This window comes from Spermophilus citellus (assembly GCF_964194105.1).
Source record: "Spermophilus citellus genome assembly, chromosome: 2".
NCBI lineage: Eukaryota > Metazoa > Chordata > Mammalia > Rodentia > Sciuridae > Spermophilus > Spermophilus citellus.
Genome location: NC_138183.1, coordinates 6,796,754 through 6,806,713, shown reverse-complemented (window position 1 = coordinate 6,806,713; position 9,960 = coordinate 6,796,754). Strand labels below are relative to the sequence as shown.

General features: G+C 58.7%; 1 protein-coding gene across 1 annotated transcript; it reads right to left on the bottom strand.

Moving 5' to 3' along the window:
- Nucleotides 1-6,894: 6,894 nt before the first annotated feature.
- IER5L (immediate early response 5 like) lies at nucleotides 6,895-9,625 on the bottom strand. Its single transcript, XM_081280490.1, has one exon. It carries the CDS (start codon nucleotides 9,416-9,418, stop codon nucleotides 8,195-8,197), a length of 1,224 nt encoding a protein of 407 aa, XP_081136616.1. The 5' UTR covers nucleotides 9,419-9,625; the 3' UTR covers nucleotides 6,895-8,194.
- Nucleotides 9,626-9,960: the final 335 nt, after the last annotated feature.

Sequence of the window (9,960 nt, the reverse complement as noted above, 5' to 3'; positions counted from 1 at the left end):
AGGTGGAGCAGCTCAGTGGTAGAGCACCCTCGGCTCAATCCTTAGTACTGGGGGAAGAAGGAGCTGCAGTCAGTCACCTAGAACGTGGCAGAGCCGGGTCCATGCTCGGTGGGTGTGGCTGGGAGGCTGAGTCTGGACCACCAGCTGGGGCTTTGGACAGGCAGGTGGGGGGGGGCTGGAAAGCCTCTGGTGCTTGTGCCTGCTGTCCCCAACCATTCACCTGCTGTTGAGCCACTTGGAGAAAGGCACACCTTCTCCGCCTTGCTCTGCCTGGGACACTTTCCTTCTCCCTCTTTGCTGAGGGTCCCTTGGAGAGGCTGTCCATGGGGCTCAGCCCACTGGGACTAGCAACATCGCTCAGGTTGGCTGGTCTGCAGCCTCAGCCTGCCAGGCACAACCAGGAAAACTGGTCGGGGCAGCTGCCTTGTCCCCACCCTGCCCCTCGGCACCTCCCTCCCCCAACCTGGGAAAGGAAGGAAGAGCCGGAGCCTCCAGCTGCCGCCTCTTGAGAGCGTGTTGGGCGTCAGGCTGCTCAGGCAGGCCCCTTCCCAGGCCACCATAGAGTTACCCAACGCTCTCCCAGGAGACCGAGTCTCAGAAACCTCAATCCCACAGCCCCTCGTTGTGGTCCTGGGGGTAAGCTGGGACCCAAATCCCTGTCTGTCCAGGGCCCCAGATGAATGCTCACCCTCTGTGCTTAGGAAACACCTCCCACAGTGACAGGGCTGGACCCATCCCTGCCTTCCTCTCTGTCCTGTCTCTGCCCCCTCTCTTCCTTCTGCCAGGAAGGTGCTTTGGTTGCTGTTTGTTCTACTGGTGTGATAGAGGTCTCGGGTGCTCATTGACATGCACTTCAGCCTTCCTCCCAGTCCCCTTGCAGCTAGGCAGGGGCCAATGAGCTGCGAGTGTAAGTGAGGAGAATCATTTTCAGACCGAGGCCATAAAGAGCCCTTGCAGGACCTAGCTCTCACTCTCTGCCACGTAGGTGGTGTTGAGATAGGAGCAGCCAGAATTGCTGAGTCACTGCATGGAAGGCCAGAGCATGGACTTTGCATAGTCAAGAAATGAATCTTTGAGGGGGTAGCTCCAGGGTAGAACACTTGCCTAACACACGCAAGGGCCTAGGTTCAATCCCCAGCACTGTACAAAGAAAAAGAAAATAATTCATTGTTGAATTAATTCTCTGAGAATGAGGATTAATTTGTTAATGCAGCATGGCCTGTTCCATACTGACTTATTTAGGCCTCAGCTAAAATGCCAGCTACTATAATCACCAAATCCAAAGTTATCCCACCCCCTCCCCTGGCCCTGATTTTATTCTTCTGTATCACTTTTCTAAATGTTCCTTGGTTCACTTTTTTTTTTTAATACTGGGGATCAAATTCAGGGCTGCAAACATGCTAGGCAAGTGATCTATCATTGAACTACATCCTCAACCTCTTTTAAAATATACTTTAAAAAAAATTTTGTTGTTGTTGTTGTTGTTTAAATTTTGAAACAGGGTCCCACTAAGTTGCCCCAGCTGGCCTTGAACTTGTGATCCTCCTCCCTCAGCCTCCTAAGTCCCTGAGATCACAGACATGGGCCACCATGCCCAGCTGGTTTACTTGGTTACTGTCTGCCTCCCTCACTAGAGTGTAAACTCCATGAGGTCAGAGCCCTTTGTGTGTCTGCGTCCTTCATGCCCAGCACAATGCTGGACATGTTTAAGCATGCAAAACATATTTGAATGAATGAGTGTTTATTGAATGCATAAGTGGGAGGCAGATGTCCGTGCTTGTAGGTAGCTGTAGAATTTGGTATTCAATCGGCACTTAATCTGCTTGGACGAAAAGGCTCAGGTCATTAGAAGGCTGGAAGCCATGGTTGCATTTCTGACTTCCAAAGCATCCAAGTTGATTCAGGGCCTTACCTCTCCTCTCATGCAGCTTTACAGAGGAGAGAATGTGGGCCTGCTCAGGGGGTGACTCATCTCAGGTGAGTCTTAGGCTGAGCCGGGACCTGCCTTCGGTCTCTGGCTGCCTGGTTCATGGCTCTTCTATGGAGTTTCACGTCTTCCTTTTTAGCTTCTGCCCAAGCTGCTGAAAAGATCTCCCTGGCTCATTTGCCTCTTCTGCACCACCTCGCCAGGTCATCTAGCAGCTCTAAGCAAATTGTCCTGCGATGATTGATGGGTAGGACTGTGGAGCTGGGACGTTGGTCAGCCGTAAGGATGAGCAGGCTCCCTCCAGAAGGCCCTGCCACAGCCCTTGGAGAAGGGCTGGTGCTTCGTCTGGTTGCTTCGTGTGAGGATGGGTTTTAATATGCTGGGGATCAAACAGGCCTCACACATGCTGGGTGAGCCCCTGGCCACCAGCTACACCCCAGCCCAGGCCTGTGTTTTTGTCTGCCACTTCTTTTAACAAGAACAGGGTGCAGGGCTGGGGTGTAGTTAAGGCCCAGCCCCCGGAACAAACCACAGTGCCTAGAGAGCCGGTGCAGGATGGTCATCTCGAATCACACTGCCGAGGAATGCCGTTCCAACAGTGTGAGTCTTTTTCATCTGAACATGTAAATAGACCCCAGAGGTCCCCAGGTCCCAACCAAAGGTGGCCATGTTGGCTTGTATGGCCCTGTCCCCTCCACCCTGCTGGCTGGCACCTGGCTTCCCCTCAAAGCCTATCCCAGGGGCTGGGGATGTGGCTCAAGCGGTAGCGCGCTCGCCTGGCATGCGTGCGGCCCGGGTTCGATCCTCAGCACCACATACCAACAAAGATGTTGTGTCCGCCGAGAACTAAAAAATAAATATTAAAAAAAAAAATTCTCTCTCTCTCTCTCCTCTCTCACTCCCTCTCTTAAAAAAAAAAAAAAAAAAAGCCTATCCCAGGTCCATCTGAAAGTCCCCAGAGGAGCCACCTATGAGGTACCAGCCACATTCTTCCACTCTGACCTCCATGGATGTCCCCTGCTCTAAGTCCCCTGAGGGTGGCTCCTGCTGAGATCCCTGTGGTGAGCCTGCTGGAAAACTTAGTCCCCTGTCCTGGGGGCTTCACCCGCCCTCCCCTGGGTGGCAAACCCTGGAGGGAGCAGGTGTCCAGGCATAGAGCAAGGAGAAGCTTCCTTCCAGAGCTGCGGGCACCGTTCAGGGCCTGAGGCAGCCCTCTGTCTCCCCAAGTCCTTGGCTTGCAGCTTTTGGAGGACAACCCTGCTCTGTCACCTGGTACCATTCTTTTCTGAGAGCACCATTGCCTGCCCATGAAGCTTCCAGTAGGGTGAGCCAACTGCCCCTCAGCCTGGTCATAGGTTTGGGATGGGACCTAGGTTTGGGACAGTCTTTTTTCTCAGATTTTCTGAGTTAGCAATTGGGGAAGAAAACAGTCTCTCTTGGGCAGTAAAGTTGTGAGGTAGGAGGCCAGAGCTGCTTCCTGCGGCTGTATAGAGAAGCTGGTCTGCAGGAAGAGTGGGGAGCTCAAGTTCAGAGAAGAAAATCACAGGAGACTGAGAGAGAGCATTCTGCAGAAGATTTGTGCCTGGATCCAGCTGTGCCTGAAGCCAGGTGCGCACCTGCCCATTGTACGGTTTAGTGCATGAGCCAAGAAACTCCCCCCTTTTGCCTAAGCTCATGCCAGTCACGCTGCTGTCCCCTTCCACACAGGAGTCTTGATGGACACAGAAATGGGCATGGGGCAGCATACAGACACCACTGCCCTGTGTCTCTCTATCCCTTGTCCCTGAAATTTGGAGCCTGAAACATTAAGGGGTGCTGCACTGCTCTCAACCTGCTAGTTCAGGCATGACCAGATCCCAGAATCTAGCCTAGGCTCAGCTGGCAATTCTCAAAATGACCATTTAAATAACATCAGGGCCATTTGCCAGCTTGTACCATAAGGTTTCAGATTCTTCCCCACTAGACTGTGAGCCCCACCAGGTAGAGGCTGGGCTCTTAGTTGTGTGATCTTGGGCAAAGTCTCTTATTTCTAAAATACGGATGCTAACTACCTCCGAGGGTCACGGGGTAAATTAAATGAACTAATGCATGCAGAGGCACTTGCTGCTCTTAGTCACTGTTCATGGTGGACAGTTAGTGTATTGCATGGGCTGGGCACCGAGCTGACACTCTGTAAATGTGTCCAAGACACAGCTCCTGGTGTGTCTGCACTGTGCCAGAGGGACACAAGCACACACACACACACACACACACATACCCACACATGCACCACCCAAGGCTCAGGTCTCAGTGCCAGTGGCCATTCTGGGATCCTAGGGCATCCCCAGCTCCTGGCTTCTCCTGAGGCAGCCTGCAGTATTTCAAGGCACTGGCTGTCATCCCAGCAGCTCCGCTTTGCTGGGACTGCAGTTTAGAGCCTGACTGAGCCCTGAACCATGAATCAAGGGCAGCAGGCCCTGTGGTGTCCTAGGAGCTGGAAAGTGTGTAGGGGGAGCTGGTCAACCTGAGAGAACAAGGGGCTTCTTGGCTTCCTACGCTGCGGTTCTCTGGAAGCTTCCCCTCCACATTCCCAGGAGCCTCCAGCCTCTTCCAATCCCCCAGCTCCCCAGCAGCACTCAAAGTCCTGCCTGCGGGCTCTCATGGGGTCCAGCTGGTCTCTTTGCTGGAGGGAGAAGGGCTTGTCTGTGGACCTGGTTGGATTTCTGGGTTTTCTGTCTGCCTGAGCCCAGCACTTTCAGAGGATGCCGCGGCCTGACAGCACCATCCACGCTCAGCCCCTCCCAGAGCCAGTGTTTCTGTGTGCTATGCTTGGGAGCTTTAGTCTCTCTGGATGTTCAAGGCCGGCATGTTGCATGTTGCATGCTTGGAGCATGGTGTGTTGGAGACAGTGCGTTTGGCCAGCTCCAGCTGTGGGTGCGGAGCCCAGCATAGTATCAGGGCTGTGCCGAGCTCTGCTTGTGTGGAATGTCTTAGCGTGCTGGTAGGTTGCCAAGGGGCTTGTTTTGGGTCACGCATTATGTTCAGGGCATTAACCCTTTGGGTGACTACCCAAGGTCCCTGGGCTCTAGTAAGATAAAAGGGGAGAACACCTCTCTTGGGGGGCTCCCAGCACTCCACACCCAGCTTCAGGTTTCCCTAGATCCAATGTGCCCAGCTGTCTGAGCTGAAGCTCAAAAAACCTGGTGGGGAGGTGGTTGGCAGGAGCACCCTAATCTGGTGTTCAGCGGTTTTTAAGGCTCCTGTGTCGCATCCCACCACTGACACTTCTTTGCCATAGGGATCCCAGGGCCGGTGCGGGAGTTCCCAAGCCGCAAGGCTTTCTGTGCCCAGCACCGCGCTCTCAACAAAGGCGACCGACCACGTGCCCTTCTCATCGCGGACCTGGAGTGGGAACAGCAGCGGCTTCCGGCCCCGGCTTTCGCCCGGGCTGGGTGAAGAAGCTGTGTGGCGCCCGGGTGCAGCGCGGAGCAACCCCCAGCAGCCCCACCGCCCCCGGCTGTGCCTCGCCCACTCCCTTCCGCAACCGCTGCAGCGCCCTAGAAGGGCGCTAGGGGGAGCTCTGGCAACTGGCTTGGTGGATTGAATCAAAACCGTGCATCCAACAGCTATTTCCTTGGACTTGCAGGGGGAAAATGGGGAGGGGTGAAGACGCACTGTTCCCCCTCCTCAGCAGCTTCAGACTCCTCCCGTGGGAGGCCGAGGAAACAGCCCTGGGGTGTGTGTGTGTGTATGTGTGTGTGTGTGAAGGTGCCTTTCCTCCTCCCAGTAACTCACGCCTCCAGAGCCTCCCTCTTTCCCCCCACCCGTGTCACGGACCTTCACTGCCCCCTGCGTTCTAGAGAGTGTCCCCGAGAACTTCGCCTCGATCGACACCGGGATCCAGAGCCGAGCCTTCCCCCGAGACTGGCTTGTGTTCGCCTCTCGGAGTCTGGGCTGGGCTGTCTTGGCAGCAGCCCCTCCTCTCGCTGCGGGAGGCGTGAAGGCTGGGTGGGGGGCGCGAGCGGTCCTGCCGGTGGCTGGGAGGCTTGTGCAGGAAAGGGGAGCGCGGGGGCGAGCCAGCGAGGGCTTTGGGGAGACAGAGACACCGACAGAAGCACTATCAAACAGCAAGCAGGCTGCTGCTTTGCTTATTACCACCCGCCCCCCCCCCCGTCCTGTTCTTTCTTGCCTATCCCTTCTTTGCAAAGCTGGAACCACCCCGCGAGCCCCCAGGCCTGAGCCGCGGTTCCAGATGTGAATTTGGTTCCAGTGGGGAGAACGCGAGCTTCCTCCGGGCCTTGGCACATTCTCCCACTCTGAGGTCATTCCGTAGGTGGTCAGAGGGGAGCGCGCGCCTGGAGCCTTCCTGCCTCCATCCACTGGGGAGGGAAGAGAGGCGGGAGGAAAGGAGAGGAGAAGGAGAAGGGAGGGGCGCGAGGAGGGAGGGAGACGCCGCCAGCACACCACCAAGTGGCACCGAGCAGTGATAACAAACTCAACTTAAAAAAAAAAAAAAAAAAGGAAAAAAGAAAAGGAAAAAAACTTCCCAAGTTGCAGCCGAGACATGCGGACGTGCGGGCGGAGGCGCAGGGTGGGGATTGTGGGTGGCCCAGAAGCCCCTCCGCGTCCCTCCACTGCGGAAAGCTCAGACTTGAGGCCGACTAGGCCCTTCACCCGTGGCTGCGCAGGGAACCGGCTGGAGGCTGGCTAGGTTTCCTGCAGGAGACCTCGGGGCGGCCGGTTCCCATGGGGGACAGGACCCGCAGGCGAGGGGGTGGGCAGGAGGCGCGCGGCACCGGCTTCATCCCCCCCAATAACACCATTCCTCTTCCCCTTCCCACTCCCACCCCTAGCCCTGCGGATGTGGGCAGATCCCGCCCGCCCAGGCCCTGGAGAGCTGGGGTTTGCCTGGGTGTGTGTGTGTGTGTTTCCCACCTCCCTCTATCCTCCCGGCTGACCCCAGGCCCATACGAAAACAAGGCACCACCATACTCTACAGTCGACTTTTTATTAAGATTATAAATTTAAACAAATAATCTGAACAGTTTTATCCGGTGATATACAATTCAGTATGCACAAAAATACAGAAGGACGAGGGAGAAGGGCCGAGAAAGGGAGGGTTGGCGACTTGTTTTGGAGTCCGCATGATGCTGATGGCAGAGAACCAGAGGGGCTGCAGAAGAACCCCACCTTTTTACAACAAAAGGATTTAAATTAAACAAAATCTATCGAGCTGAAGACACAAGACAGGGTTCTCACAGGCTCGAACAATGCTGGTTTCATGAAATGCAACCTAAGACTGAACCAGGACAGTGCAACTTAGCAGCACACACACAAACACCACAGCTGACCAGGAACTTAGTGAAAAGTCTCCAACGCAGTCGGCGGTCCCGGCCCCTCCCTCCCCTGGGGCCGCCCGGGATCCAGGTGAAGAAATCGACTTCCTTTTTTGTTTAGTGAGGACCGCAATGCTGGGCATGATGGGAAATGTAGTCCGCCGTGCTCGCCCCCCACCCCTTCCCCAAACAGTGTCCAAGAGTGTTGGGGTGTCCCGCGCCACCCCCGAGTCCAGGAGACGGGTGGAGGAGGGGAGAAGAACAGAGCCAGAGGGGCGGGGAGAGGAGGGGCTCAAGACACCCGCCCCGGGAAGAAAAGAAAAAAAAAGTTGAAGTGTTTTCATTTCTGCCTTCTCATTTTGAGAACTTTGGAGGCCGCCCCCAGAGAGGAAATGTGACCCAAACGTCCCTTTTGGAGACTGAGTTTGCCTTTGTTTTTTGCTCAGGATTTCACAAGACCCATTCCTCACGCCACGGAGGAACTCAGGAGAGCGGAACGTGGGGCTTCCCGGGTCTGACAACTGATTGGAATCAGCGTCCCCGGCTACGCACCTTCCTGCGCTGCGCCCCCGGCGCGCCCCTGCGGCCCGGGCGCCCTGCCTCGCCCCCGGCTGCCCGGAACCTCCTCCGGGCAGCAGCCCTCCCTCACGTGGCAGGCTCCTTGCTAAACACCACTGCAATCACTACAATAAAAAGAAGGGGGAAAAAGAGTAGGAGAAACACAAAGCATACTTAAATAGGCGCTTTTCTCTCTGCAAAAATAAAGTCCAAGAATTTAGATTTCTTTTTTTTATTTTACAATTTATAAAACATCAGCTGCCTCCCCCTGGTCGCCCCCAGCTCAGCCCCGAGTGGCCAGGCGCCCGCTCGCTCCCTCCTCTCGCCCCTTGGCCGAGTCTTTGTCTGGCCCCAGCCCCGCGGGGCCCCCGGGTCCCCGTGCCCTCCGGGGTCCCTAGAAGGCGACAATGGCTCGAGTCCAGGCGCCGAGACTAGCGAGCGCCTGCTTGGCGCACAGCTGCCCGTTGAGCGGCGGCGGCTGCTCGGAGGAGTCCGGCTGTCGGCTCACCAGCCCGGAGAAGCCCGAGCCAAAGATGGAGATCAAGTTTGAGATGTTGGACGCGTCCGGGGACGAGTCCGGACAGAAGTCCTCGAAGCGGGCGCGCTTGCAGGGGGCGAACGCAGCGCCCCCGGGGGGCTCGGCCCCCAGGTCGCCCGCGTCCTCCTCGTCGTCGTCCTCTTCCTCCTGGCCAGGGTAATACTTGCGCTTGCAGCCCGCGGCGGACGCCAGGCCCGGTCCCGGAGCGCCCTGGCTACAGCAGGGGCAGTGGGCGGAGGCGCAGCAGTCCTGGTGCAAGTAGCCGTTTTCCACCGTGGTCACCACGTGAGTGTCCAGGTCCAGCACGGTGGTCTGGCTGCTGCAGTGCACGCCGAAGTCCGAGGGGGCCGGGTACGCGCCCCGGTAGAAGCCAGGGGAAGAGGCGGGGGCCGGAGAGGCTGGTGGGGAGGCGGCGGCGGCGGCCGGAGGGGCCGCCCCCGGGGGCGCGGAGGACGCAGAGCAGGCGGCTGAGGCGCGAGGGTCCCGCGGGCAGAGCGCGGCGGGCGCAGGCGGCGGTAGCGGCAGCGGCGCAGGACCCGGCTGCAGCGGCTCCAAGGGCTGCCCGCGGTGGGGCGCGCCGTGCGGCGGCTGGAGCGCGGCGCACCCGGGCAGCTCCGAGAGCGCCCCCGCGCCGCCCGCGGGCGCCCCGGCCGCCGCCGCCGCGCAGCCCCTGGGCGCTGGGTGCTGGTGCTGGTGCAGCTGCTGCTGGAGGTGCAGCTGGTGGAGCTGGTGGAGCTGGTGCAGCTGGTGCCGGGCGACCGGCTCACGCGCCTCCGCGTCCCCGCCGCCGCCAAGTTGGAGCGAGCCGAAGTCGGCCGCGCTGGCCGGCATGCCCGGCGCTGCGTACGCGAGGTGCTGGTGCTGGTGGTGGGGCGGCTGCTGCTGTTGCTGCTGCTGCTGCTGCTGGCGCCGGTAAAGCTCGGCGTAGCGCTCGCTCAGGTAGAGCTGGCGCGCGTTGCGGAGCACGTAGGACACCAGGAGATTCTTGTGCAGCTTGATGCCGCCGCGCTGGGTCCGGGAGCTGTGGATCTTGCGCAGGGAGATGCTGATCAGGCTCTGGGCGTCCAGGGCGCACTCCATGCTCCCGCGGAGACGGCGGCGGCAAAGCAGCCGCCGCCGCTGCTGCTAATGCTGCTGCTGTTTCTGTCTCAAGAAGGTCGCCCGGGCGCGCCGGGCAGGGGAACGGAGCCCAGGTCAGCGGGTCGGCTGCGCTCCGAAAGGAGCCACCACCATGCGCTGCGCGCCACCCGCAGGCTCGCGCTCCCCAGACGGCGCCAAAGCAATGAGCCTCTGCCGGCCCCGGCCCCAGCTATTTAGCTGAGCACCCGAGCCCCGCCTCACACCTGATGAGCCAATAGAAGTGCTCAGAGCTTCCCGAGTGACAGGCGCTGCCCGCCCCGGGGCCACTCGGCTGGCCAATCAGACCAAGGCGGTTCCTTTGTGCTATTCAAATACCGAACGGACCCCGGGCCTCCAACGCCGCCGCTGCCTCGAATGTTCTCCTGGGGCCGCCGCACCGCGCGGGACTCGGAGCCGCCGGGGTTGCGGTCTGCAACATGCGTCGCTTCGCAGCGGCCACGCAGGAGCCCGCAGCTTCCTTACCTAGCTTTCTGGTGCTGGGG

Coding starts and splice junctions, on each gene's coding strand:
- IER5L (XM_081280490.1), bottom strand. CDS start 9,418: ATGGAGTGCGCCCTGGACGCCCAGAGCCTGATCAGCATCTCCCTGCGC.